The 24,876-nt window shown below is 37.1% G+C and overlaps 1 protein-coding gene across 1 annotated transcript in view; it reads left to right on the top strand.

Moving 5' to 3' along the window:
- The window catches only part of pcca (propionyl-CoA carboxylase subunit alpha), a 164,552-nt gene that overhangs the window by 104,067 nt on the left and 35,609 nt on the right, over window positions 1-24,876 (top strand). Inside the window, exons 20-21 of the mRNA XM_088913845.1 lie at window positions 8,067-8,165; window positions 20,449-20,502. Coding sequence (XP_088769971.1) covers window positions 8,067-8,165; window positions 20,449-20,502 — 153 coding nt within the window. The remainder of the gene's footprint in view (window positions 1-8,066; window positions 8,166-20,448; window positions 20,503-24,876) is intronic.

Raw genomic sequence — 24,876 nt, forward strand, 5'->3', positions numbered from 1 at the left:
GTGGGTACTTCATGGTGGATGAACTGGGCTCCCCCTTCCTGTATGTATAACACCTTGGGGTCCTTTGGAATTGCTACATGAAAGCAAGGAATTATTTAATAGTTCTTACTGAATGATTAGTAGTTTGTGTCAGTGATTTACCCATTGCAGTGGGTGCAGAAAGTATTGGCCCCCCCTTGGATCTCTACCACATTCTGCTGTGTTACAACCTCTAATTGCTGCACTTTTGCGCAGGATTATTTTGTACGATTAAGAAAACCATCCTTAACATTTTGAAGGGGCATAATCATTTTTCATGCAGAAGAACATTTTCTGAAACATGGGAAACTGAAAAATTTGGCTTGGACAAGTATTTACCCCCCTGAGACCTGAAGCATTTAATATTTAGTTGCTCCCCCTTTTGCTGCAATTACAGTCTCAAGCCTTCCGTGGAATGTTGCAACTAGCTTTTCACTTCTTGCAGGTTTTATTTTCACCGACTCTTCGTTGCAGAAGTGCTCTAGCTATTGCAGGCTACAGGGGGAGCAGTGGTGTAAAGCAGTCTTCAGTTCCTGCCACTGATTTTCTATGGGATTTAAGTCTGGAATTTGACACTCAAGGACTTGCACCATCTTCTTTTTAAGGCATTCATGGTTCACCTTGTCTTTGTGTTTGGGGTCGTTGTCCTGTTGAAATATAAATCCCCATCCCAGTTTCAGATCTTTTGCAGACTGTTCCGCATTTTGTCCAGGATCTGCCTGTCCAGGATATGCATTCTGCCCTCTGTTTAGACAAGCCAACCAGAGTTGTCTGCAATTTTTCTGCAATTTCCCTCATGGGATCAATAAAGTATCTATCATTCCCTGCCGATGAAAAGCAACCCCACAACATTATGCTGCCACTGCTATGCTTCAGTGTGCGGATGGTGTTTTGTAAAAGGTGTTTCTCCAGACATAACAGTCGGCATAAAGGTCGCATCAATTTTGGTCTCATCAGATCACAAAACATCTTTCCACATCATTGTTCCTACACGCTTTTTGCATATTCAAGACGGGACTTTCCTTGCCACTCTACAGCCCAGATTTGGAGAGTACATGGACTATTGCTGACTGCCTCACAGTTCTTCCTTCTCAATTATGAGACATTTTAAGTCTTTGAGGGTAGCTTTTGGCCTCTTGACTATTTCTCTGACCAATGTCTCTCTTGCCCAGCAGAGTTTTGGAGGACAACTTGGTCATTGAAAATTCCGAATAGATTTAAAAAAAAAAAGATTTTGGCCATTTTCCCCAGAAGCCAATTAACCTACTAGTATGTAGGATCACCTGGTGAAAACCCATGTGAACATGAGGTGAACATTTAAACTCCAGTTAGTAGCCGAGGTCTGGAGTTGAACTCAGGGCCCAAGCACTGAGAGGCAGCAATCTTAACCACTGCACCACCATGCCACCCTTAAAGAATTATAATATCTTTATAACAATATTTCAGAAAGACTCTGTAATGGTGTTTGGATAGCTGCTGTTAAGAGAAATACGATGGGAAAATAAATTCATCTCAATTTTCAAGTGATTAATATATACTCATACAACTGTGGGAAAACAAGGCTTTTCATATTTTCTGAATTATATTTTTGTTTTATTTAGAATTTTTTTGCTGTATTTTTTAAAAATTTGCTTCCAAATGTGCTCTGGAGATGTGAATTAAAGAGTTGGTAGGAAATAGTACAGCTATATCTGACAGTGCCTATGTCAAAACAATTAAGTTTTCAGCACTTCAGGGCAAATATTACTGGCATTAATATTCATATAATATTAGCAATGAAGACTGAAGAATGAAACATTGTACACATGTACTTGTAAAATATGTATACAGTATGTATATATTATGTATCATGTAAATAGTTTTCCCTAAAGTGGTACAAGCCTTCCCACCACTGGTATAGAATAATCAGTACTTTTTGGGGAGCGTTAAAACATTGTGTTCAGGTCTGGACACATATGATAAGTGTGGGATCTCCTGTTCCATACTTAAAAAATATAAGAAAGGTTGCAAACAAAAGGAGGCCATTCAGCTCATCTAGCCTATTTGGTAGTTAGTAGACAGTGGCTGTGGCTTGTTTCAGTCTCCCACCACTCTTTGTGCAAAATGTGCCTCCTGTTCTTAGTTCTAAATCCATTTTCGTATAGTTTCCACTTACCCCATCTTCCTCCATTTATACTCTATGGCAGAATTTCCCTACTGTTTGACCTTATCTTCAAGGTATCCTACATTCAGGCAGTCTTATGTTGCATGTTATTAAAATAGTTTTGCTATGCCATTGATTTCCACAGCATGTGCCTTTAGAAGAGGAATTCACCATTCTGATTTCAGTTTCACATATAGTTTCAAGATGTTTCATACAGGTTAGTGTTGCTAAGTCTCTGTAGGTGACTGTTAAAAGCTGGGAATAAATCACAATGTGTATTGCTACCTTAGATCATGAAACACCTGACAACAAAATGTATCAACACCTCATATTTTGCTAGTGCTACAGACACCAAAATAAGCAGGTGTTGTTTATTCTGTAATCTTAATTAAAATGTTTATTTATATCATTTTAAATTGTGGCGCAACACTTTGTGGACTCAATTGTTTCATCAATAGTTGCAATTTGCAGTATTTCAAAGGACTTTAGCCTATGAAAAGCACTGTGCTGTCTCTACACCAGAACAGTGATTATCTTACTGTGCTACAGAAATAGTCATTATTCATAGTCGATTGTTAAAGTCTTCCGTTCTGTAAAGCTAAAGTGAACTTTGTTTGTTTTATTCCGGATTATTTGTATGAATTTTGTTGTTGGCTTTCTGAGCAAAACTTCCTTGCAAAGTCAAGGTGGGTTTGCAGCTAGTGAATTTACTCATATTTCTGTATTCTGTTTGTTGTTGCTGTTGTCCTAACAAGCCCAAGGTTGATCGCGGTGAGGAGGCTCGTAAGGGGCTGCAATGGAAACAGCAGGAAAATGCAAACAGAAAGGGGTTTAATCCCCCCCGAGAAGCAGCTGTACTGTCTCTTTGATCTTGTTCATCTCGTTTCTTCCAATTGCTGAGACATTATGACCCCTGTTTCACTACCTCTGCCTTTATTAGTTCCTTCATGGTTTCTCCTTCTACATTAAAAAACAATGGCCTTTACATAAGAAGATTATTTTGTAAGGCTGCAGCTCAAAGTGCTAACATTCTCTCCCTTGTCCTGTTTTATTATTTTGTTTGTGTGCTCACCTGTGCGTATGTGCATATATGGTTTTTGGCATCTGAATTTCATGGTTTGATATTTTAATGCAGAATGATTGTTTTTTTAAAGTTCGCCTCCATTCCTCTTGTGCTTCGAGATTCCATGTATACTTCCAAAATATGGAATTTTTCCGTTTTGTTTCTTTTCTCCGTGTTCACCTCCTGATGCCCTGCTCTTCGGTCCTTGACCTTTAACGTGTACTACTTGTTTAACAGTGCCGAGTTGCATTAGGGGAACCAGTCCAGAAAGGATCGTTTTGTATTATTCTTTACTACTCACAGGAAAAAAAAAGAAATGGGTGCCTGACCTCCCCCTCAACTCAAAACCTTTTTTACGCAGAATGGGAACATAAAAAATTCAAATCTTTACTTGTGTCAGCAGGGCGATTTTATTCCTATGTCTTGGTGAATCAGTTCAAACTTTAAAATAATTCAAAGCCATAAAAAGGGTGTCATTGACACTGGTGAAACACCATTCAGTTGTACTTCAAAACTCAGGCCTCTCTTTCCTTCATATGTGATGATCTTGCAGGATTTGTGTCATTTTGCGGCTGAATGTTTTTACACATGCAACTTGTGCTCTTGACCGGGTACAGCTCCCGTAGGCTTTTGGTGGGAAAAACCTCTTGGTGCAAGTGCCACACATGGCTTTAATTAGGGCCTGATGATCGTTTGTTGCAATAGAATTCTTATTTCATTCACCCATAACGCAAAATGCCAGGACTTCAAACAGGCATCTCTTGAAAGGTTCTGTAAGGTTCACAGTTCTGCTGTTGTTTTGAAGTTGAGCTCCTTTTTGACAGTGAGATCTGGTATTTATACAACTGGCTTCACATCGAAAACATCTCTTTCTGGCTGCCAGGTTTCATCAGCAAATAATGATATCTGCTGGTGACAGGGAGTGATCTCTTAAACATAAAAATTCTTGAAGCAGAGATGTCAGGTTTTGAATGAAATTAGGATTTTTTCTTATGCCTTTGAATTGGATCCATTTTTAGGTGATTTACTCTGCTATAATCCAATGTGTTCCCATAAGCGCAGTTCAGAAATAAGTTGAAATAGAAAGTAAACCTGACAGCACAGTCCATCATAATTGGGATTCTAGTTCAGAATTTTTATACTGGCTCGCTGAAATGAGTGCTTGTTTAAGCACCTAATTTGAATGAGATGACTGTGTTGGTTGCAAGGAAAAAAACAATTCTCGTACTGAAATTGCCTTCTAGTTTAATTTTCTTGTTTATATATATTTAAAGCTTTGCATAAGGCATGGCTTGTTATATTGACTTAAAATGCAGAAAATTAAATCCCTTGACCAGGAGGAAAAATAGAAGGCTTCATTGTACAGTTACTGCAGATTAAAGCAGATCCACAAAATACAAAAAACGGTGACAAGATCGACATCATAATAAACATTAATAAAAAATGAACAAATCACTTTTAATTTAATCTTAATGTCAAGATTAGAAATAATTACGAGGGATCATTTCTTGCTTGTCTCAAGGTTTTACAGTTCTCCCCACAATACAGAGGAACGTCCTGCTGCAAGATAAAAAAAAAAACTGACTAGTGAGGCTGAACTGTGACTGACATAGTTTTTTGTCTTCATGGTATGAACTCTTTTTATTTCAGTACTACACAAGAAAGAAAAAGACTAGTGAAACTGCTCTGCATAATACAAGAGATCTTTACTCCATTCAGCATTTAGTATTTCCTGTAAAATGTTTTCCTACAGTATGTGCCTTAGAACTAAAAAATGTTCTTTTCTTTTTATCAAATCAAGAGGAAATCAAGAGGTGTTTCTTAATTTCTCAAAGAGACAGATATTTCATCCAGTATGTCCCTTTGCCCCATACAGCTGTGCTGTATTCATCCATGTGACAGTTTCACAAAAAAAAGATAGCAGAAAAAAGAAATGAAGCAGATATATATATATGATTCTTTGTTTTGACTTGAATTCCATTTAGTACGTCTTTCTTTCCTCCCCCCGTATATGGTAGTCTTATTATCCTGGTGTAATTTCTTCTTTTCAGACAAGAAATATGCTGAATCTGCCTTCCCATTAATTTCTATAAAGCACATGGATCACACTGTAAACCTATTTTAAATATTTTCAAAGATTAATATAGCATTGCCTTCAAAGCCTTTTGTATCCTTTTCAATTTGCTGTGTAGGTGAGCCAGTGCACTGCGCCAAGTTTAATGGTCTGCTGGTAATTAGTTTTTTTTTTCTGGTTGTTTTCTTTCCTGCATACTTGCCAGGGTGGAGAACAGCTATTGTCCCCTCCACTTTTACAGTAATGTTTCCACTTCCACTTTGTATTGTGGTCCCAGTGTTTTTCAAACCGTTATCTAAGAGTCCGATTGCCCGTTCTGATATAAAAACGGGCGCGAAGCGGTCATTGAAGCGTAAACAGTTATTTCTGGAAAATTGAACTTGTTCCCGGGTCAGGAAAGTCTAACGACTGTTGAGCCAGGTAAGGCATGGAAAGCTGCCTGTGACACCAGCAGCTCTCCCATTAACCTCTCCCATTAACCTGCTCAATTTAATATGTTCTCCATAGCATCAGCGCTTTTGAAATGACAGCATGTGATACAGTTTATGTTGCTATGGAAAAATTCTCCTTCCTACAGACTGAAGTCATTAATTTGCACTGTGAGTACAGTTTAGATAAAATGAGATGAACAAACAGACTCTCTGTGTCTTTAAAACTGTAATTCTGGGACTGTAACTCTCATGTTTTTTTTCTGAGCCAGAAGTGTCCTTTTTACAGAAAGACAAGACATGGACTATACTTCATAGCAAGAGGGCAGGTGTGAAGATGTTGAATATTGCATACATTTTATAGGCCACAAGTCTCTTTTGATTGTTGTTTCTGATGGAACCATTTAAGTTATTAACCACAAAATGTGTCTTTTATATACAAAATGTTTTACATTAATACAATAAACTGTTAATACAGTTGTTGTGCTTTTTTTATATAAAACCACACAAAACAGCTCAAATGGTTATATGGTTAGCATATCTTATCAGAATCATGTGGTTGATCATACTACTAATTAGTTGTCTCTTTAAAATTTACATTTGTGCCGCACACATTTTGATATTAAGAGGAGGGAGGAATGTTTTTTGTAGTGTAAGATAATGCAAAACCCTAACTTTTTCATTAATAAATGAAATTAAAATATATAATGAAAATATGAAATATTGAAATAGTGTACTATCATTTTTTCCCACTACATCCTACCAAATTATTCTGTCTATGGTCTGTTTGTGGTCCTTGTACTACAGCATTGAACTTTCATTCAGGCAGGACACTTATGTTAGTTCTGCTTAAGTAAAGATGCACCTTAGTGCAATTAATAGAATTAGTAATCATTCTAAAAAATAAACTGTTTTTCAAAAACCTCCAAGGGATATGTTAACAGAAGGATAAAAAATCAGTCTCATGACTGAAGATGAACACAATTCACTTCAGAAAATAACTACAGAAATATATGGTATTTTTCAGTGCTACTGTGTAGTGATTATTTTGCACTAACATTCAGTAGCAAATGTATCAAGTAACTTTGTATCAGTAGACCTTTCGCCTAATTTTTCACCAGACATTTTCCTTTTCTGATTAAAAAATAATTGTAGCATTAAAAATCGGTTTGTTGTAAAGTCCAGAGTGTTTCATATGGTGGTCTGGAGGGTTAATATCTGTCTGCTTTGGAGCCTCTCAAGAGCTAATTCCAAAATTGCTGTCTGGTGCAAGGCCTGTTTACTATCATCTGTGCCCCTGTTCTTTACCATCTTCTCACTCAGGTCTTCCTGGCCAAATTAATAATTCATAGAACACTTGAGATCCCTGTGTTGTGCAGTACTTTGGAAGCTGTCGAGTTGCACACCACTTCTGCACACATCCATCCACTCAACATTTCTCTTCAGGTCAAAAAACAATGATCCTTCCTATTTGATAACTCTTTACTTCTGATAATAGTTCCCTCAACGACTATGCATTTTAAAAGAACCCAGGTGGGATTACATTTTTAACATGGTCAAGTTGTGATGAGGTTTGAAGCACCATAAATCGGTACAACAGAGGACTGGAGTTAACCTGTCCACTTGTCTCTTTTTAAGCCATTTTCTGATGTGGTTAAAAGGGAGTTGGGGGGGCTGAGGTGGGGGTCAAAAAAACATCTTGAGTCCTGAAAAGCTAAAAAAAACTGTACCGACATGTCTTCTTATTATAAAGTAGCATCCTCCACTTGATGTAACCCCGGTACCCTAGTAGAATATACATTATCAGTAGGCCATGCATATAGGCCATGCAAACACATTTGTACAAGTTTTTGTCGATTAACTAATTCAGAAGTGGGCTTCATTATTTCCCCTTAATTAAGATAACAATGCAAATTCCTTCATTAATAGTGACATGGACAATTTCTTCCTTACTCCGTGGGGACGAGATTATATGCAGGCCCCGTTGAGCAGGTTGCAAAGTGTCACCGGATATTCAAATGGCGTGCTTGTTTAATTGCAGTAAATGTAGCATGTCCGGATAGGTAGAGGAGTTTGGATGGCTGTTTTGTGCGCCGCGCTGCACTGCCTGAAACCCTGAGTTCCCACCGGCAGCTGTTCGCAGGTCTCCTGCCACTCCCCAGGGGCGCTCGGAAGACCATGTTGTTGGACTCTTGTCTTTTATGGCAGCAGCGGTAAACATGACAGGTTGTTTGGGCGCCATCTGTTTAAAATGGCTGCCGCATGGTACGCAAGCGATGAACTTGAGATCTGTTTTTTGTCTGTCTGCTCAGTAACAGTCTTGTCTGCTCGTCGCTGCAGGTGGAGATGGGAGTGAAGAGCTTGGACGTGACCAGTGAGTGGAACCTGGCGTCTGCTTTGTTACCTGTCAGTATCAACGGCACCCAGAGGACTATGCAGGTACAAAAAAAAAAAACTTAAACAAGAAAAAAAACTCCATTTGCCTGACAGGCCAATTGCCTGTGTTCTCTGAATATTCTGTAGCTATTTTGCTTGTTTTTTTTTCCCCCACAGTGAAAAGTGTTATCACATAACCCTTACTCAGAAGACATTGCCAATTTAAAATTAAGATTTAAGGAGTCACACTTTTCGTAACACATTTCATTAATCTGTCGTTTACATTAAACATTCATAAATTCATCTAGGTCTTTTTTTTTACTTTTCCCCCACTCAGTGTCGTTCAAAAGAAAATATTCCTCCTCTTTCATGTGCCCTTGTGGTGCCACCAGGGAAATATGTGGCACTTCATTTATACAGTTTGCACACAGAAGAAATGAGTTAAAACCAAATGAGGCATTAAAGATCATTAATTGTTACTTCTTCTAATAAATTGTCAGATGATTTTATCAACCTAAATGTTTGGATCTTTGCTCTCTGAGCTTAAATAATTTTACACTTAAGCTGTTTTAATGCTTGAGTAACAGCTTCTTCACTTCTGTTAAAGGTTGGAGATAGCAGAAAGCTTTGGCTCGAGAGAGAACATCTTGTTTTGTTAGTTGCCCTCAATTCTGTTCGAAACTCTCTGGCAACACATTTCAAATTCAGTATCTTTGGGGTCATATTTTGCACAAGAGTTCAAATTGCATGTATGGGGAGTGTGCAGAAACAGCTTTTATTATGACTGGCTGAAGAAATGAGGGACAACAAATGCAGTGTGTTCAGTATAGAACACTGATATTAGAAAAAAAGAAGGTTCTGTTAAGAACAAACATCAAAATAAAGCATGAATTGCAGGTAACTGGGGCTAAATAATAGCTTTGAGTATTTTTTTTCTACTTGTACCAGCTTTTAGAAAGCCAGCTACTTTCTTGCTGATTTTTTTGTCGATGTTACAAGTCAGTTATAAGTCACAGTTTTAGTTTTCATTGTTTTCAGATATCGGAAATATTTACTAAAAACGGCAGATTTTACTATCAGTCATTTCTACCATGTACGTGACAGTATTTGTTTGATACTGAATGCAGTTTGCAAACTGACCCTATTATCACTACAGAATACAATCCTTCCAAGTGGTAATTAATGAATAAAAGTATATAAAACAATAAAATCTTCTCTGTCTAGAAATGTATGGTCCATAGCTTTATTTCCCTTTGAATTTTAATGTTTTTGTCCAGATTAGCAGAATTGGTCAATATATGTTTGTCCTTCAATATTTTAATATTTATTGAAATGAAAAACAAAAAAGATGAATTCTTTTGTTATTCTCTGTCTAAATTGGAAATTGAAAGTTGGGTGAAAAGTTGCATTTACTTTGCATCTGTGCAGAGGAGGAAATTTCATACTGCAGATCAACCACCCTTTACATTTTTTAGCACTCTTTGTAAAATAATCGAAAATGATACCCATCTAAAATCTTGTATTTGTGTTGTGTATTCTTTCACATGTTTGTGCAAATTTGATTTTTGCATGCCTTTTCGGTTTCTTTTAGATATTCATCCTTCAGGCTACATGAAGTGTAACTGAAGAATTATTTCTAACTTTGACTTTATACACTTTTTCCTTCTGGAATGTGACATTACTTTGATTCTTTTTTAATTCAGGGCAGTCAGATGAGGTTCACACAGCATTGCTACAGATTATCTTGCCGATACAAACACCAGTAAAATGACTTGCTGTGGTCAAATAGCCGGGAGTAAAAACTCACTCTCCTGTATTGATTATCATAAACAGTGAGAATATTTTCCTATTTATTCATGAAAGGCTTCAGATTTTCCAAAAGCATAACCTATGTGACTCTAAATATATATATATAATTTTATTTTGGTTCATATAATGTGTGTATGCTGTATAATCTGTAAATAAAAATCAAATCACCTCACTGTTCCACAGCTTCACAGCTGTGAACGGAAAGCTTCCTGACAAAACCGGTCTTTTTTCTAGCCTATGTATGCCAGCTCTTACCATACTTGTCATTATCCATCTCTCCCAGGTGGACACATTCCTGATGGTGCTCAGATTGGTTTAGTTGAATTTGTAGAATTACCTCCAAACAGAAATATGTTGAAGCAGAATAGAATTGAACATTAAGCCCTCTTTTCTTTTTGGAATTATTACATGTTTTCTACACAAATACATTTTCTACACTACACTACAGAATTGAAGTAGAGTATGTTTTTAAATAACATAAAATAGATCAAACAGATTCTATTACTGCATTTATGAAGATTATTTTTTATTGTCTGAATATTTTTGTAGCTAATCACTCAGTGTGATTTGCTGTCATCTTTATCCTAGTTTACTTAGCTGCTTACTAAGAAACAAAGTAAGACTGGAATGATTTCTTTATGCTCAGTATAGTTAGTATAGTTAAGTAGCAGGTGAGTTGTACAGTTGCATGTACAAGTTTGGGCACCCCTGGCCAAATTACATGTTTTGTTGATTTTCTAAGTGAAAAGAAGTTAACAACCTCTGCAGTGAACAAAATTAAACTCGACATATTTCTGCAAATATTAATGCACTGTTACTATTTATTTGCTGAATTTAACAGATTGAAAAAAGCTAAAACAGTAAATGTGGCATTTTCAAAAGTTTGGGGACCCTATCAGTCAGTACTTAGTTACACCCCCTTTGGCAGAAATCACAGCCTTCAAACATTTCTTGCAGCTAGCTAACAGTCTTTCTATTCTTGCTTTACGAATTTTTTCCACTTTGCAGAACGCTTCTTTCTTCACTGACTGAATTCCAGAATTTGATACTTAGTAGATTCCATTCTTCCATCTACCCGCACAATATTTCTTCTGCCACTGGCTGCCACACAACCCCAAAGCATAATAGATCCACCCCCATGCTTAACAGTTGGCAAGGTGTTCTTTTCTTCAAATGCTTCTCCTTTTTTTCTCCAAACGTACCTTTGGTGATTATAGCCAAAGAGTTCAATTTTTACTTCATCAGACCACCAGCACTTGGCACTCTTGTGCCAGCTAAACCTTCCTGCAGGTGCTTTGCGGTGATATGGGGAATTGCGGTGAATTGCTTTGCATTCCTGACCAGTCTACGAGCAGTTCTATCAGAGATGTTTCTTGGTTTTCCAGATCTTGTCTTGTCTTCAACAGTTCCCCTTAACTTCCGTTTCTTAATGACATTTATGACAGGGAAATTGCAAGCAGGAAGCGTTTAGATATCTTTTTATAGCCTTCCCCTGCTTCGGAAGAGTCAGTTATCTTTATTTTCTGATCCTCAGTCAGCTGCTTAGAGGAGTCCGTGGTTGTTGAGTGTAAGCACAACACCCTGAGAGGTTTGAAGGGTCAGAGAATTTATGAAGCTCTGGAATTGTCATCACCTGACTTAGATTAAGGCCTAACGAGTCAATTAAGTTCTGAGACCTTACAAAAAAATAACACTAGTGGATCAAGCTGTTGCATATGCCACATTTACTGTTTTATTTTTTTCCAATCTGTTAAATTTAGCAAATAAATAGTAACTGTGCATTAAATTTTGCAGAAATATGTCAAGTTTAAGTTTGTTTGCTGCAGAGGTTGTGTTAACTTCTTTTCACTAAGAAAATCAACAAAACATGTAATTAGGCCAGGGGTGCTCAAACTTTTGCATAAAACTGTAAATGACACAAAACATTGAGATTTAGTCAAAGAGACCTAACCAAAGAGATTCATTAACAATCATATTACTTCCTGAATTAGAAAACACAAAGAACACCTTTATGTTTTAGGTTGTACAATTAATAAGGCAGTCATTAGCTAAAGAAATATGGTTAACCTAAATTTATTGTTATTCATATGCTTATCAGGTGCCTTTATCTCGGCATATATATAATATTTAATAATACATAGACTAAATTAAACAAAAAACATTGAAATACAGGATAAAAAACAAGTAAAAATGAAAATGCCAAAAGATGCATAGTAGTAGCATGCATTGAGTGATTTGCAGTTATATCATATTGAGTTGTGATATATTGTTGATAACAATAAAAAAGGATGCCATTGAGCAGAATGCAGTGTAGTTGGTAGCAAAAGTTAATGACAGTGTGAGAGTGATCACAGTTGTAGTCTATACATTTTTACATGAAGATAAATTATTTAAGAAGAGAACAGTTACAGCTTCGCCTGGGAGATTAAGCCATGAATGAGTGATTTTGGTGGATCCATTAAACCTAAGTTGGATGGAACAACAGAATAATTATAATTTTGAAAATAACAACAACTTTACAGGACAGGACATCCATCTATTTTCTAACTGCTTCATCCAATTTAGGGTCGCAGGGGAGCTGGAGCCTATCCCGGCAAGCAGTGGGTGAAAAGCTGGATTAACTCTGGATGGGATTCTGGAACAGGGCAATTAAACTAAAACAAGAAGAGATTCATCCAATTCTGTCTTTTCTCAGTAAAATTCACAAAACTGAGAACAAAATATTTGTCAAAACACACAACAACAAGCGTGGGTTCTTTGACACCATACTTAGGTATGTGCGGCCTGAGAAGTCGGAAATTGAAGTGCTTCAGAATTGGGGCCTAAAACTGATAGGTAACAGAATGAAGATGCCCTACAGTGACAAGTTTCCCATTTCTGCTGTCAAGCGTGATGACAATTCCATCATTGTGTGGATCCGATTTAGCTTTTCAGGAACTGGAAACCTATGAATAATTGAAGGGAGCTTAAAAGCAGCAAAGCACCGAAACACACTACTAGCTAAAATGATACCTAGGGTAGTTTCGTCTGTCTAAGCCCTCATTTCTTCAGCAAAACAATTATTAAACCATACAAGTCAACCACAAATTCCCAAAGAGGAAAGCAATCAAAGTTGGTGGGCTTGCCATCACGGTGACTTGATGTAAATTCAGTTGAAAAGTTCTGGAGGTGGATCTGAAAGCTGTCCTAGCTGCTGGGAAGCACACTGATCTGCTTTTATCAAAGAATGAGGAACATTGTCATAGTTTAATTCATTATAATAATTAAATGCATTTATATAACATTTGTTATTCCAAAGGATCCCAAAGGTCTTTACGTTCTGTATAGGAAGCGGAGCCACTTTATCTAACACTGAGGTTCAGAGCTCACCTGGGTGACAAACAGCAGCCATTATGCTTTAACATCCCCAATATACTGTACATTAGATTAACAATTGCTTTACAAGTTGAATTCATGGCAAAATTAGGGAGGCCAGACTGTGCAAGCCCAGAGAGGAATTTTGCATGGGTTCAGTGGGTAACACCCCTAACTGCGCATAGTGTGCATGGGATCTTTAATGCAAAGTAGTCAGAATCATAGATTCCAAAGGACAGCACCTCCTGCAGCAGAGTGCTCCCAATCACTATACTGCGGCATTGGTTTTGACATGAGAGTGCCACCTACTGATCCACTAATCACTTACAACAGCAAACTGATTGTCCCTGGAGGTCTTTGATCTTAGTAATGACCAGACCTATGGTCAATGGGTGACAGAGCCTTCTCCTGATATGCCCCAAAGATCTGGAATTCTATCCCTGAGGATATCACCAAATCAGCTTCCCTAAACTCCTTCAAATATAGACCCAAAGCCTTCTTCTTTAGAAGGGCCTTTACTTAACTGGTTCTGTTATTTACCCCTTCTGCTTCTACTGTATTCAGTACCTCCATCTGCTGTCTCCTCTCATTGTGCGTTTTCATTGTGCATATCTTGTGTATTTTTTATTGTTGTTGTTGTTCTGTAAAGTACTTTGAGAAGCCACCTTTAAAGGTACAGTATAAAAAAAGTTTATTATTAGACGTAGGCTTACTTAGCTTCTGAGATCTGACAGGTCAGAGTTGTACTGTTGTTGTCCATGTAAAAGGTAAGAGAATGCAAACAGCTCATCCACAGCTGTCCAAAGCGTTTTGCACCCTTCAGTTACCTTTATATTTTGCAGGAATTTGTGCAAAACAACACACATTTTTTGTCTTTGATTATATGTAGCAAATGCATTTGTCTTTGATTATATGTACTATATTCAGTATATGGTTTTTAGTTACGTGGTGCATATTACATCCATCCTTTGATGATGATTATGATTTTCTTGTATTATCCAGCACAGAAGCATTTAAAAGTTAAAAAGCAATGCATTTAAAATAACAGACTGAGGAAAAGAAAAATGCAGCCTCTGTAGGCATCTAAAATGTGCCTCATGGTTTCCTCTGGAGCTCTTAAATCATAATTGCACAACGCTTCTGCATGAACATTACCTCTGTTTTGTTTTTTCCGCCTTGTAATTTTGGTTCCTCTGAAGTTAGTCATCCGTTGAAAAGCTGTAGTAGTCTACTGATTGTAGCCCACTGCATTTTACATTGAATAGGTCATTGGTACCCAACTAAGTGGAACTAATCTGGGACAGCGTAGCAGAAAAATTGGGTGCAGTGTCACACGAAACCCTTGTCGTGTAATGAGAAATACTTGATTGCAGTTAAGTAGGAGAATATGTCTGACTGTGGCTATTAAGCTTCAACATTCAAACCATATTTTGACTCACGAAGCAGGTATGCATTGAACATAACACCCCACTGCAGTAAGGCTTATATGTGATTTAAATACATAAAACCTCCAATGTTCATGCCATTTAGGTCGAAGTAGCAATTTTTCTATTTTTTAATTTTTTTCTCAGTTGCAGTAAAATAATAGGATATGTTAACGTCATCATGAGGACAGAGTTTCAACTTTTAAACTTAATTGTGTCACCACAAATTTCTAGTAGTTTCCGCAGAAGGACCAACAGACATTTTTATGTATTGTTTTTTCTTCAGGTCCGGATAACATACAGTATTAAAGGTGAAGCCATGTCATTTCAATGGAAACAATCCATCCATCCATTTTCTGACTGCTTCATCCAATTCAAGGTTGGGGGGACAATGGAAAAATAAAAGCTTAACAAATTACTTTTATTGCTGTTGTTTGTTAATAGCAAATCTTGTGTATAATTTTTTAAACATTGAGAGTGTACAAATTGTGAACAACTGTATAGATTTCAAAATGTAATCTTCTTCAATCTGTTTTTTATTCCAAATTTGTGTCCTTCATATACCATTAGATATAACAGGGTTTGAGTAATAGCAACCCTTGTCAATTAACCTTCAGGTGGTAGAAAGACCTACATATTCGGGTCACAATACTTCACCAGCTGTTTGAAGGGAAATTAGAGATAATTTTATGTATCTGAGCTCTGTGTCTTTATTTAAAAAACATATTCAACTTTGGTGACCTGATTCTTAGAATAAAAACCCTGGTAATTTGTTACTTCTGTAAGACAGCAACCTTAAATTAATTATCTGAAAATTCTGAAGAAATTGGTTTTTCACTGGTTGGTAATGTTAGTTATGCCAAACTGAGATGGAAAAGAACAGCAAGTCCTGTTTCCTTGCATTAATTTACATGTCAAATGTACATTTCTGGAATGATTTTTTTTTATTCTGATGGCTAATCAACAATATCAACCATGTCAAGTTTTCTCACAAAGCAGTAATGCCTTCTGCAGAAGGTGTCTCCATATGTTAGTTACCATATCACAACAGATTTGTGCTCATAATCATGAAGGGAGAGACTATTGGAATAGTCAATCTGAGTAATGAATGCAGTATTTTTTGTTTCAGTGGGAAATTTCCATTGCAAGAGTTTCAGTGCACATCATACTACAATAGAAAAATAAATTAATCATTTTGAAAGCAGTTAAAACAGAATAATCTAAACGTCTGAATTTAATATTTTTGTGTTGTACAGTAGCTATCTTTTTCTTAACTTGCATGCTTAATATCGCCACCTGATTTTTACTAGATACCACAATATACTTTATGTAAAGGGCAGTGTTCTTTCTGGATCCTGAATGAGGCCACTCCTTTGACCCATTAAGACAGCTTGGTGATAACCCATTTGCCAACAATAGAGTATATAAATATTGTACTTATGCTGTGCCACTCTAATTTACATTAGGCATCTAACAAATGTTGTGAAGTTCATTAGTTTTTCTTAACATTATGGTGCCTGTGGTCTGAATTACTCAATGGTCTAAATTAATAGGCCTTTATCTTTGATGATTTGTATAAAACAAAACGTCTTGGTTCCCGGTGCTGATCACTTTGGGTTGGCTCCATTTTGTCCTTGCTATGGTACATCTATTATTTCTATGTCAAAGCTGCTTATTTTTAAATTGGTGGGATACATTCCAATCGTCATGTTCCTGACAGAGGTAACAAACATTGGTGCTTACTTTTCTTGTAACTCAGCTAAAGTTGAGTCATATATATGAACTTCCATCCACAGTTTGATTGTGGAAAAAATGCATGTTGAATTGTAATGAGAGGCAAAAATAATACAGTAAGAGAAAAAATAGAAAAACTTAAGGGGTTGCTGTCTGTAGAACTGTCCGAAGCTATGGCGCTTGACCTTAACTTTGCAATTACAAGCAGTTGTCAAAGAGTGGGCTCTAGATTACGTGAATGAGTATAGCAAATATATAACTATATGATCTGCAGTAACCAGATACACAAGTAGGTTGTAAGATCAAATTTAGAGTAACTGACCAAGCAGCACCTCTATCAAAATAAGTAAAAGAGAATTAAAAACTGTTCCCCAATTGTCTGGTGTGCATGCTTTCTGTTAGGAGTGAAGTTTCAGAAGTGGGCCACCATGGCAGGCCACTAACACGTTACTAATTCATCCCCTGAATTGTATTTCTTACGTGATTGTTTTATGAATAATTTGTTCAAATCAATTGGTGTCCCTTCAAAACAATGTTGTGAAGGCTCAAAGCCCCCAAGGCTTTGTTTATTGTTACATTATTTTAGGTTCTGTAAGTTACTACTGGGTCAGATTTTTCATAGGTTTAGTCTAAGTGGTCTGTGTCTCTCTGTATATTCATGTATGTATACACGAATCACTTCTGCCTTGTCACGCTGCTTAGATATGAAAAAAAGCAGATTAAAAAAATGAACTCTGATGACAATGAAGTTATGCTGATCGATTATCATTATCAACTCTGAAAATGTGAAACAAACTTTAGATTGTTGTTGGCCTTGGAATCAGCCCAGGTCCTCAGGTCAGAAAATCTTGAAGTCGTCTTTGATTTGAGCCTTGCAGCTGAAGCTTGTGTGTGGTGCTGTGAAGTAGTCTTTAACATCAAAATGTTTGCTCAAAACCATTCATATCTCCCTAGATTTGAAGCAGCAAAACTTATGTTTGTCTTTTCTGAGCTTCATTATTCTAGTGCAGTTTTTGCTGGTGTATCCAGCTATGTTATCCTCACAGCATGTTCAGAACTCAACTGCTTAGGTTTTATCCAATGCTAAAACTCATGACCATATGTTACTTGTTTCAATGTCCTTTAACTATTAAAAAATCTCTCAGATGATTTTTCATCTGTTTTGGTTCATTTTAAAGTACCTAGACTGGATGTGAAGTTGTGAATGATGCTGTAGAAAATAAAGACCACTATTAAAGTAGGTTCATCATAAAGATTTTAAAGGTTTATGGTAAAGATGTCTAAATGGCCAGTTTATAAATACTGCTTACCTTTGCCCCACAAAAAATAGTGCATCTCTGCTCAGATAAATGCAGTAAGCGAAAATGAATTAGCACTTAGACAAGTCCAATTCTGTTAATTTGTTGTTAAATAAGGTTCACTGATAATGTGTATCACAATAGCTCCTCATTTCTTAATTTGTTATCCAGTATTATATCTATTGTGATTATGTACTGTATATACACTGAATGTGAAGAACAGTGTCTTCTGTGACATTTAGGTCTTCAATCCGATACTGAATCTCTCCCCAGGAAATGTACCAGTCTCTTTTTTTCTTGAATGTGACTCAGGGTATGCAGAGGTCATAGCCAGTTTATCTTGGGGGCCATAGCTGTTTCCAGGAGAGGTATAGTGAGCTTTTGCTTTAGTCTTAAAGATAAGTGGTAGCCTTGCCAGAGGCAATCTTGTGTTTTCAATAGTAGTTTGTGTGGTTGTACAACTGCACCAGTCTTACAATAATGAAGTCTGTGGTCTTTTCTGTGCATTCTGAATTGCACAACCCTGAAACTGTTGAGCCGCATAACCTTTCCTTGATGCAAGTCCTAGTTCTTTCTTTACAATATCTCAAAACATGTTTTTTAAGCTGCTGTGACATTTCCCTAGACCAAACATTTATATCTGAAGGAATAAAGGTTTTTTGTCATTTTTGTGGATGTAATGTGCCTTGTACAAGCATGATAAACATGAAAATGTAAATATGTCACACTATGAAAAATGATTTAAATATCAGAATATATTCTCATAAATGTCTTGATATCTTATATTTGTTGTACTGTATGTGTAGTCTTCCATTAACTTTCTTAAATAGGTATTTTTGTAAAAAACATACATCTTTAAAAATGAATTATTCAACAGTGCACCAAATCTATATTCAGCCTTTTACATTTAACAGTAAACATTTTAGTTACCTGCAATAAACAGTGGTGTGATTGTATATTTAAATAACTGAAAATGTGGTGTCTGTCTCTCCCTGCCTCTCTCAGCAGATGCAGTTCATTCATACTTGTTCAGATGTCCCCTCACTTGCTGGAATATTTTCAGTTCTTTGCTCTTCAGACCTTCCTGGCAGATTATTACAACACTATTACCTGAAATGTGGAGGCACTCACTCAGTGAATGTGTTTCTAGGGAAGCTAATATCCTCGGTTTTAGGCATGTTTTCCACAAGCGTAGTACAGTCTTTGGGGCTGAAATAATTTCTGCTAATGATTAAATCTGGGAGAATCTTTGCTTGACTTGCTGATATGCAGCCCAGAGGCATTGTTTTGCTATACTTAACCCACAATACACAGTAGATCTTAACAAGAAGTTCTATTGAGTAGATTTTTTCTTTTTGAAGGATTTGAGCAAGTACCTCACTCTGACGTGGTTACTGTATATAAAGAATAACGTCTAATAGAAAAAATGGCACACTCCACTTAATGTTATTGTGGTACTGGAACAAAACAGCTTATGGTAATGGAGTTTTGGATTATGGAAAAGCACACCATTGTGATTTTAGCATGTTTGCTTAGGCAAAGGCTTGCTGTGGTGAACAGAGCTGAGAAAGTTGCAGGTGAGCAGGAATGGGACAGTGCAATCACAAGAGGTTCAGCTGCTGCTTTCACATTCTAATTACACAACAGTTGATTGTTCGCTTATCTTTGCAAACATTTGGGGGAAGGCACAGGGGCTAAGATCTTGCTGCTGTCTGCAAATTGAGGTAATCACGTGTCGATTTCATGGTTCATTTGTTTTGGCATCGAGCACGGACAGCTTCCTCAGAAAGAAGGAGGGCGGCAGTTCATTCCTCCGATTTCCCAGAAAACTGATTTAAGTTTTTGAGGAGATGTGTGTCCACATTTCTTGTATGAGAATTATACTGCCACAATTTATATGAATTAATTTCACTCATTTTCATTACCCCATTAATCATTATTGTTGTAATGTGTCAGGCAAATCCTTCTTTCTTTCTTCTGTGAAGAGCTCTGATTATTGTGACAGCTCCTGACCTGCTTTCCTGATAACTATTGTGATCTAACAAGGGCTGAGACTGAGGACACTGTCAGTGGTTATTTTCTTTCTCTGCTGACTAAAGAGACCTTTAACATCTTACAACAAATGAAACTTAATATGAACGTTTATCTGCTGTCTCTAATTAAACCTTTTCTTTCTTCTTCTTTGTATCCGTATGTGCAAGTGAACTTGATGTTACTGTTGTATACAACATGTAAGATATATTTGCATAAAGTAAAGGTGCTCTTAACGAGTGTAATTGCTTCTGTGCCTTTAATTTCAAGACTTCCCAAAATCAGTACAAAGAAGCAAGTCCAGATCATCGCTCCATAGCCCTACTGAAGTGTTTCAAGGCCAAAACTCGAAACAAAAACACATTTCTAGAAACAAAACTGTTTAGTTAAGTCTAAAGGCATAACAGCTTGAAAATCAACCTGGAGAATGAATTCTGGGTGTATAAATATAATGAAATTGGGCATTTTCAACTTCTCATGATATAAGTAATTTAAATGGGAAAACACAAAATACTTTCTTTAGCTAGAGTGCATATCATAGTTTGGGCTAATTTCAATTTAATAATCAATCTGAAAGGGACTGATTTTTTAGGTGTTTGAAAGGTAGAAGCAATGTTTTTTGCTTCTATGAATTTCATTTGTTTTAATTTAATTACAACTTCATGTTGACTTATCCTTCTTTCTTTCAATTTCTAGTGCCTTTCCCGTACCGCAGGAGGAGAGATAAGTCTTCAGTATTTGGGCACAGTGGTAAGTGAACTAAATTTGTTTTTGATTTTTCGTTCTAGACACTTTTCATTTAAAAAAAGCTGGGCGACAAGCATTAAAAAATAAACCATGGATCCTCTGTGTTGTGATAGTAAAGAAATTACATGCGAAAGTGTTTGCAGACTAAGAGATTTAAAATGCTTAGAATTTTTCAGACGTTTTCTCCTGATCCTTCTACTCATGCTGCACCACTCTTTAAAATATATATTTATAAAAAATATTTTAAAATTAATGAAGAATCTCTTCACACAGGCAAAGGAAAATAATCTTTTATGCCCTTTGACTGCATTTTAAAGGAATTACTAGTGAGTTGTATGGGGTGTCTTGTAAAAAAAAAAAACAAGTCGCATTACATGAGGCTGTGATTTGAACACAGCTTTCAGTTCTGAATTGCTTGTGCTAACTGATGAGGCCTTTTCGTCAAACGATCCTTGTTTCCAACACATTCTTACATGTACTGTAAAGAGAACTGATTGATCTGGCCCCAGACTGCTCTAGGAAATGTAACGCATCCTTTAAAACAGCTTTATTTGTTTTTTACATTCAGTTGTCTTAGTTGAAAATTAGAGAAATCAGATCTTCAGGTGACAGATGCAATTCAACAAGCAGCAGGCTAACGGGCTTCTGTAATTTCAGGTAACTTTGTACGCTCAGCAGCTGTCCGATGCCAGCACAGTACCTATCCTTATGCCTGGCACACTTCCATTCAGCTGGAGTTACAGTTCAGCTGCAGCTGCAGCAGCATGGCACTACTTAGCACATATTCTGCTGACCTCCCTGTCAGCACTGTTTCAGGAGCTGGCTGATCGTGAGTGCTGTGAGGCTGTCTGTCAGGAGGGCATCAGCATGGATGAAATGGTTCATTTGATTTACTGACACTGGATAGCAAACCCAGTAGTTCTGTCTCAAGTTTTTTTTTTGATAAGAAACAAGGGTTAGCTGAGCCATCTGACATGCAGGCGCAAGGTATGGAGAAATTCAGCCCGGGGAAAAAAAAAAAGCAACAGAGACATCACCGGTCTTTTTTCACAGTGCCAGTTGAAGGACATTGAACAACACTCAGACCTCTGAAACACTGGTGGGAATTAATTCCCTGTGATGGAAAGAAGCATTTACATGAATGAATAAATCTATAAGGAAGACACACAAAAAGAATATAATTTCATGCATGCCTTCTTATGAAATTGGAAAATTCTCTGTTTACTGTACTTATGAACTAAATAATTTTGCCATTAATCTATTAGTAGGATGTATAAGTAGGATATGCCAGTAGTATGGGTATTGTCGTGGTGTCCTGACGTTGAAAGAACTGTAACATATGTGTGATACTCAAGATTATTTGGGAGAGCCTTCTAGCTATTCAGCCTTGAGGTAGTCTATCCTCGGAGGCCAGTATTCATAAACACTAAGTGTTGTTGTGTGCTGTTGTGTGACTACTAATATTGCCTGTTGCCTCACTGCACACATGAGTGTTGTGCAGGACATAGCCTTCCTGAGACTTGGAGTGCAGCCTTTGCCTTTTTTTGGCTTTGTATAAGGTGATGGATTTTCCTGGAACACAGGTATTGTTTTAAATTGAGAAATCTGCTGGTTTTTCTCTTTTGCTGTGAAAAAATGTAGTGACATTTATGACAGTTCAGTTGTGTTTCTTGCCAGGGCATGTATGTGTTTCTAAAGAAGTAAAAAATTATATATATATATTTAAAATCTAAACTACCTTAAAACTAAACATGCAAACTAATAGAAAGAGAATACCTATGTCATAAAATGCCATATTGAATTTCCTAGTGAAGGAAGCAAACAGGATTTCAAAAAGTACAGTATAGCTGCTACTTTTCCAATCTTACCTTAGACCCCAGTTAATCATCTTGATTTTTAAATTGTGGATTAACTGCGTTGTAATTTGCCTTTTTCCAAAGATGTATGTTAATATGGAAATTAATCTTAAATAGAGTTCAGAATTAATGTGCCTTTAATTTGAACCTTGTTGCTCCAGCACAATCAAATCTGGGGGAAAAGCACTTGGCCTGCAGAAGGGATTAATGACGGCCATCTGAAACAATTTGGAACTTAATCAGTTCAGCTGAGGAGGGTAAATTTAATATGATAATTTATCTTCTTAAACTGTATTGGCATAGCAGGAAAGTATGCAAATTCATGACCCTTACCTAGTGACTAAATGGTTGCTGTGTTGATGGATATATTTGTTCCATTAAAGAACTTTGGGGAACTTTAGGATTTCCATGGCTGCCCTCCATTGAGGTTGAGGACTGAACCAGGTCTCATACTGGGACCATTCTGGTCGGTGTATTTCCATAATTCGCCTTTTCCGCTGACATGACAGCAAGACGCAAATAAGTGTTTCTAATGATATCAGATGGAGTTGTAGAGGACAGCGTTTTAATGTAGTAGAAGACCTCCCTGTGGGGTTGTTATTGCCACTATAGAACATCAGTTACACAGTTGCAACAATAGTCTCTTAATTGATTCGTTTAATTAGCAGGAGATGGAGCTTGTGCTGCATCTTGTCATCCACTATCATAGGGGGTCCTGAGCAGCCTGTGCTGTCTGCCACTTAACAGTCTTTGCACTTGTCACGCTTGTATTAAAGTGTAATTATATGTAAATGAAAACCACAAAACCCTTCAGAAGTTGACCAACGTTACAATATTGGCTTCTCTTTTGAAAAAAAATACTGAAGTTTTGAAAGTTTTTTTTCTTTTCCCTCTGAATGATTAGCAAACTATTTCTCTGGAATGGACGGGTGATTCATCTGGACATCCACTCTTAAGTCAGAGGGAGGAGGTGGCAGGGGTAGACATTGCCTGTTTTAAAGGAACTGTTCCACTGCACAGGCTCTCTTCCATCTCTTAGTACCTGTGAAGTGAAATGAGCACAGTAATTTGCCAAGTCTGATTACAACTTCCTTCTTTCTGAATACTACAGATGTCATTATGGTCTTATTCAAGCATGAAGGTGTTCCCAGAGAAGCAACACAATGGGCCTTTCATTAAGATAGAGATGTCCCTCAGTTGCCTTTGATTTGAAAGATGCAAGGCAGGTGGCAAGCAAAACTAGAGCCCTTTAAGTGCCTTAAACTGAAAACATGCATATGGGCTTATAAAAGATACCTGTACCTCTTTAGTATTTTAAAAATTGGTGTTAATGCTTGCGGGGGGTATATTGTATACAATATCAGAATGTGCTCTAAGCTCCAACGTCTCTGTCTGGATGTCCATTAAATTACATGGTTGGAGGCAGATGTTTTGCACACGTTCTTTACAGCTACTCTCGTGCCTAGAAATGGAGAAACATCTCGCTTGTCCTGCATTGTATTCCAGTGACTCATTGACCTGATTTCCAGCCGTGATTTTCTTCTCTCCACGCTGGATGCAGCAGGCTCCCATAGGAAGCAGCAGTTGTAAAAATGCAAAAAGAAAAAGAAGAAAGGGCTGCTTTTATTCAACACAGCTTTTGCTTCAAAGGGATAGTACTGTACTGATGCACTCTCATGTATTCCTTCCTTTAACCGGAGGATACTGTTTTGTAGCACTGCACCAATTATTATACTAGCTGGAATGCCACCAAAAGTCTATGTCTGTTGCTTTAAACATACCTGAAGTAACGTCATGTTAAGTATCTGTTAAACCAACAGTTATGCCTATCTCTTGTCTGCTTTTCTTCTTTAAAAGTAAATAAGAAGAAAAGTTAGTTGCTGGCAAGTTGTAGAGTATAGAATTCCTTCACCTTTTGTGCAAGTATTGTGAAACTGTGGATCTGCCTGCTGGCAAAATGTACTCTTTAGTCGGTCAGGCCTTGGTCCTGTGGTGAATGTGCCAGCAGAAGTGCTTCTGTGAGGGGATGCATAATTTCCCTCCCTTCCAACTGCGAAGAGCCACCACCAAAATAAACACCACAGCTGTCCGCTGTTGTGCTCAAATGAAGACGTGTCACCTACCGCTTCCAAATAGGCGACACAAGAGTTAATATTTAATGAATAAATTAATACCTAATGAAGGAATCCGGAGTCATTATATTTCTAAATCGCTTGTGTCATTGGAATAAACGGCAGCTTTAAGTCCCTTTGAAAGTGTAATTTATTCATCCCACGCTGGAGTGCTGGCAGTTCATGTTTGGCATCATGAAATACATCTGTTTCCCTTTGAATGTGTATTGGGTTACACCAATTTTCTTTTAGGGACCCGTGTTAAGGCAGCCCATACCTGCCTTGTTTTAAGTCCCAGCCAACTCGGTAAAAACTGTTTCCTGTTTTTGATTCCGCCGTTGTATGAGACAGCTGATTATCATGCAGCTGATATGGGCTGCAAATTGTGTGATCAACTTAAAGAATTACGG

Source organism: Atractosteus spatula, chromosome 4 (assembly GCF_055471065.1).
Source record: "Atractosteus spatula isolate fAtrSpa1 chromosome 4, fAtrSpa1.hap1, whole genome shotgun sequence".
Taxonomy (NCBI): Eukaryota; Metazoa; Chordata; class Actinopteri; order Semionotiformes; family Lepisosteidae; genus Atractosteus; species Atractosteus spatula.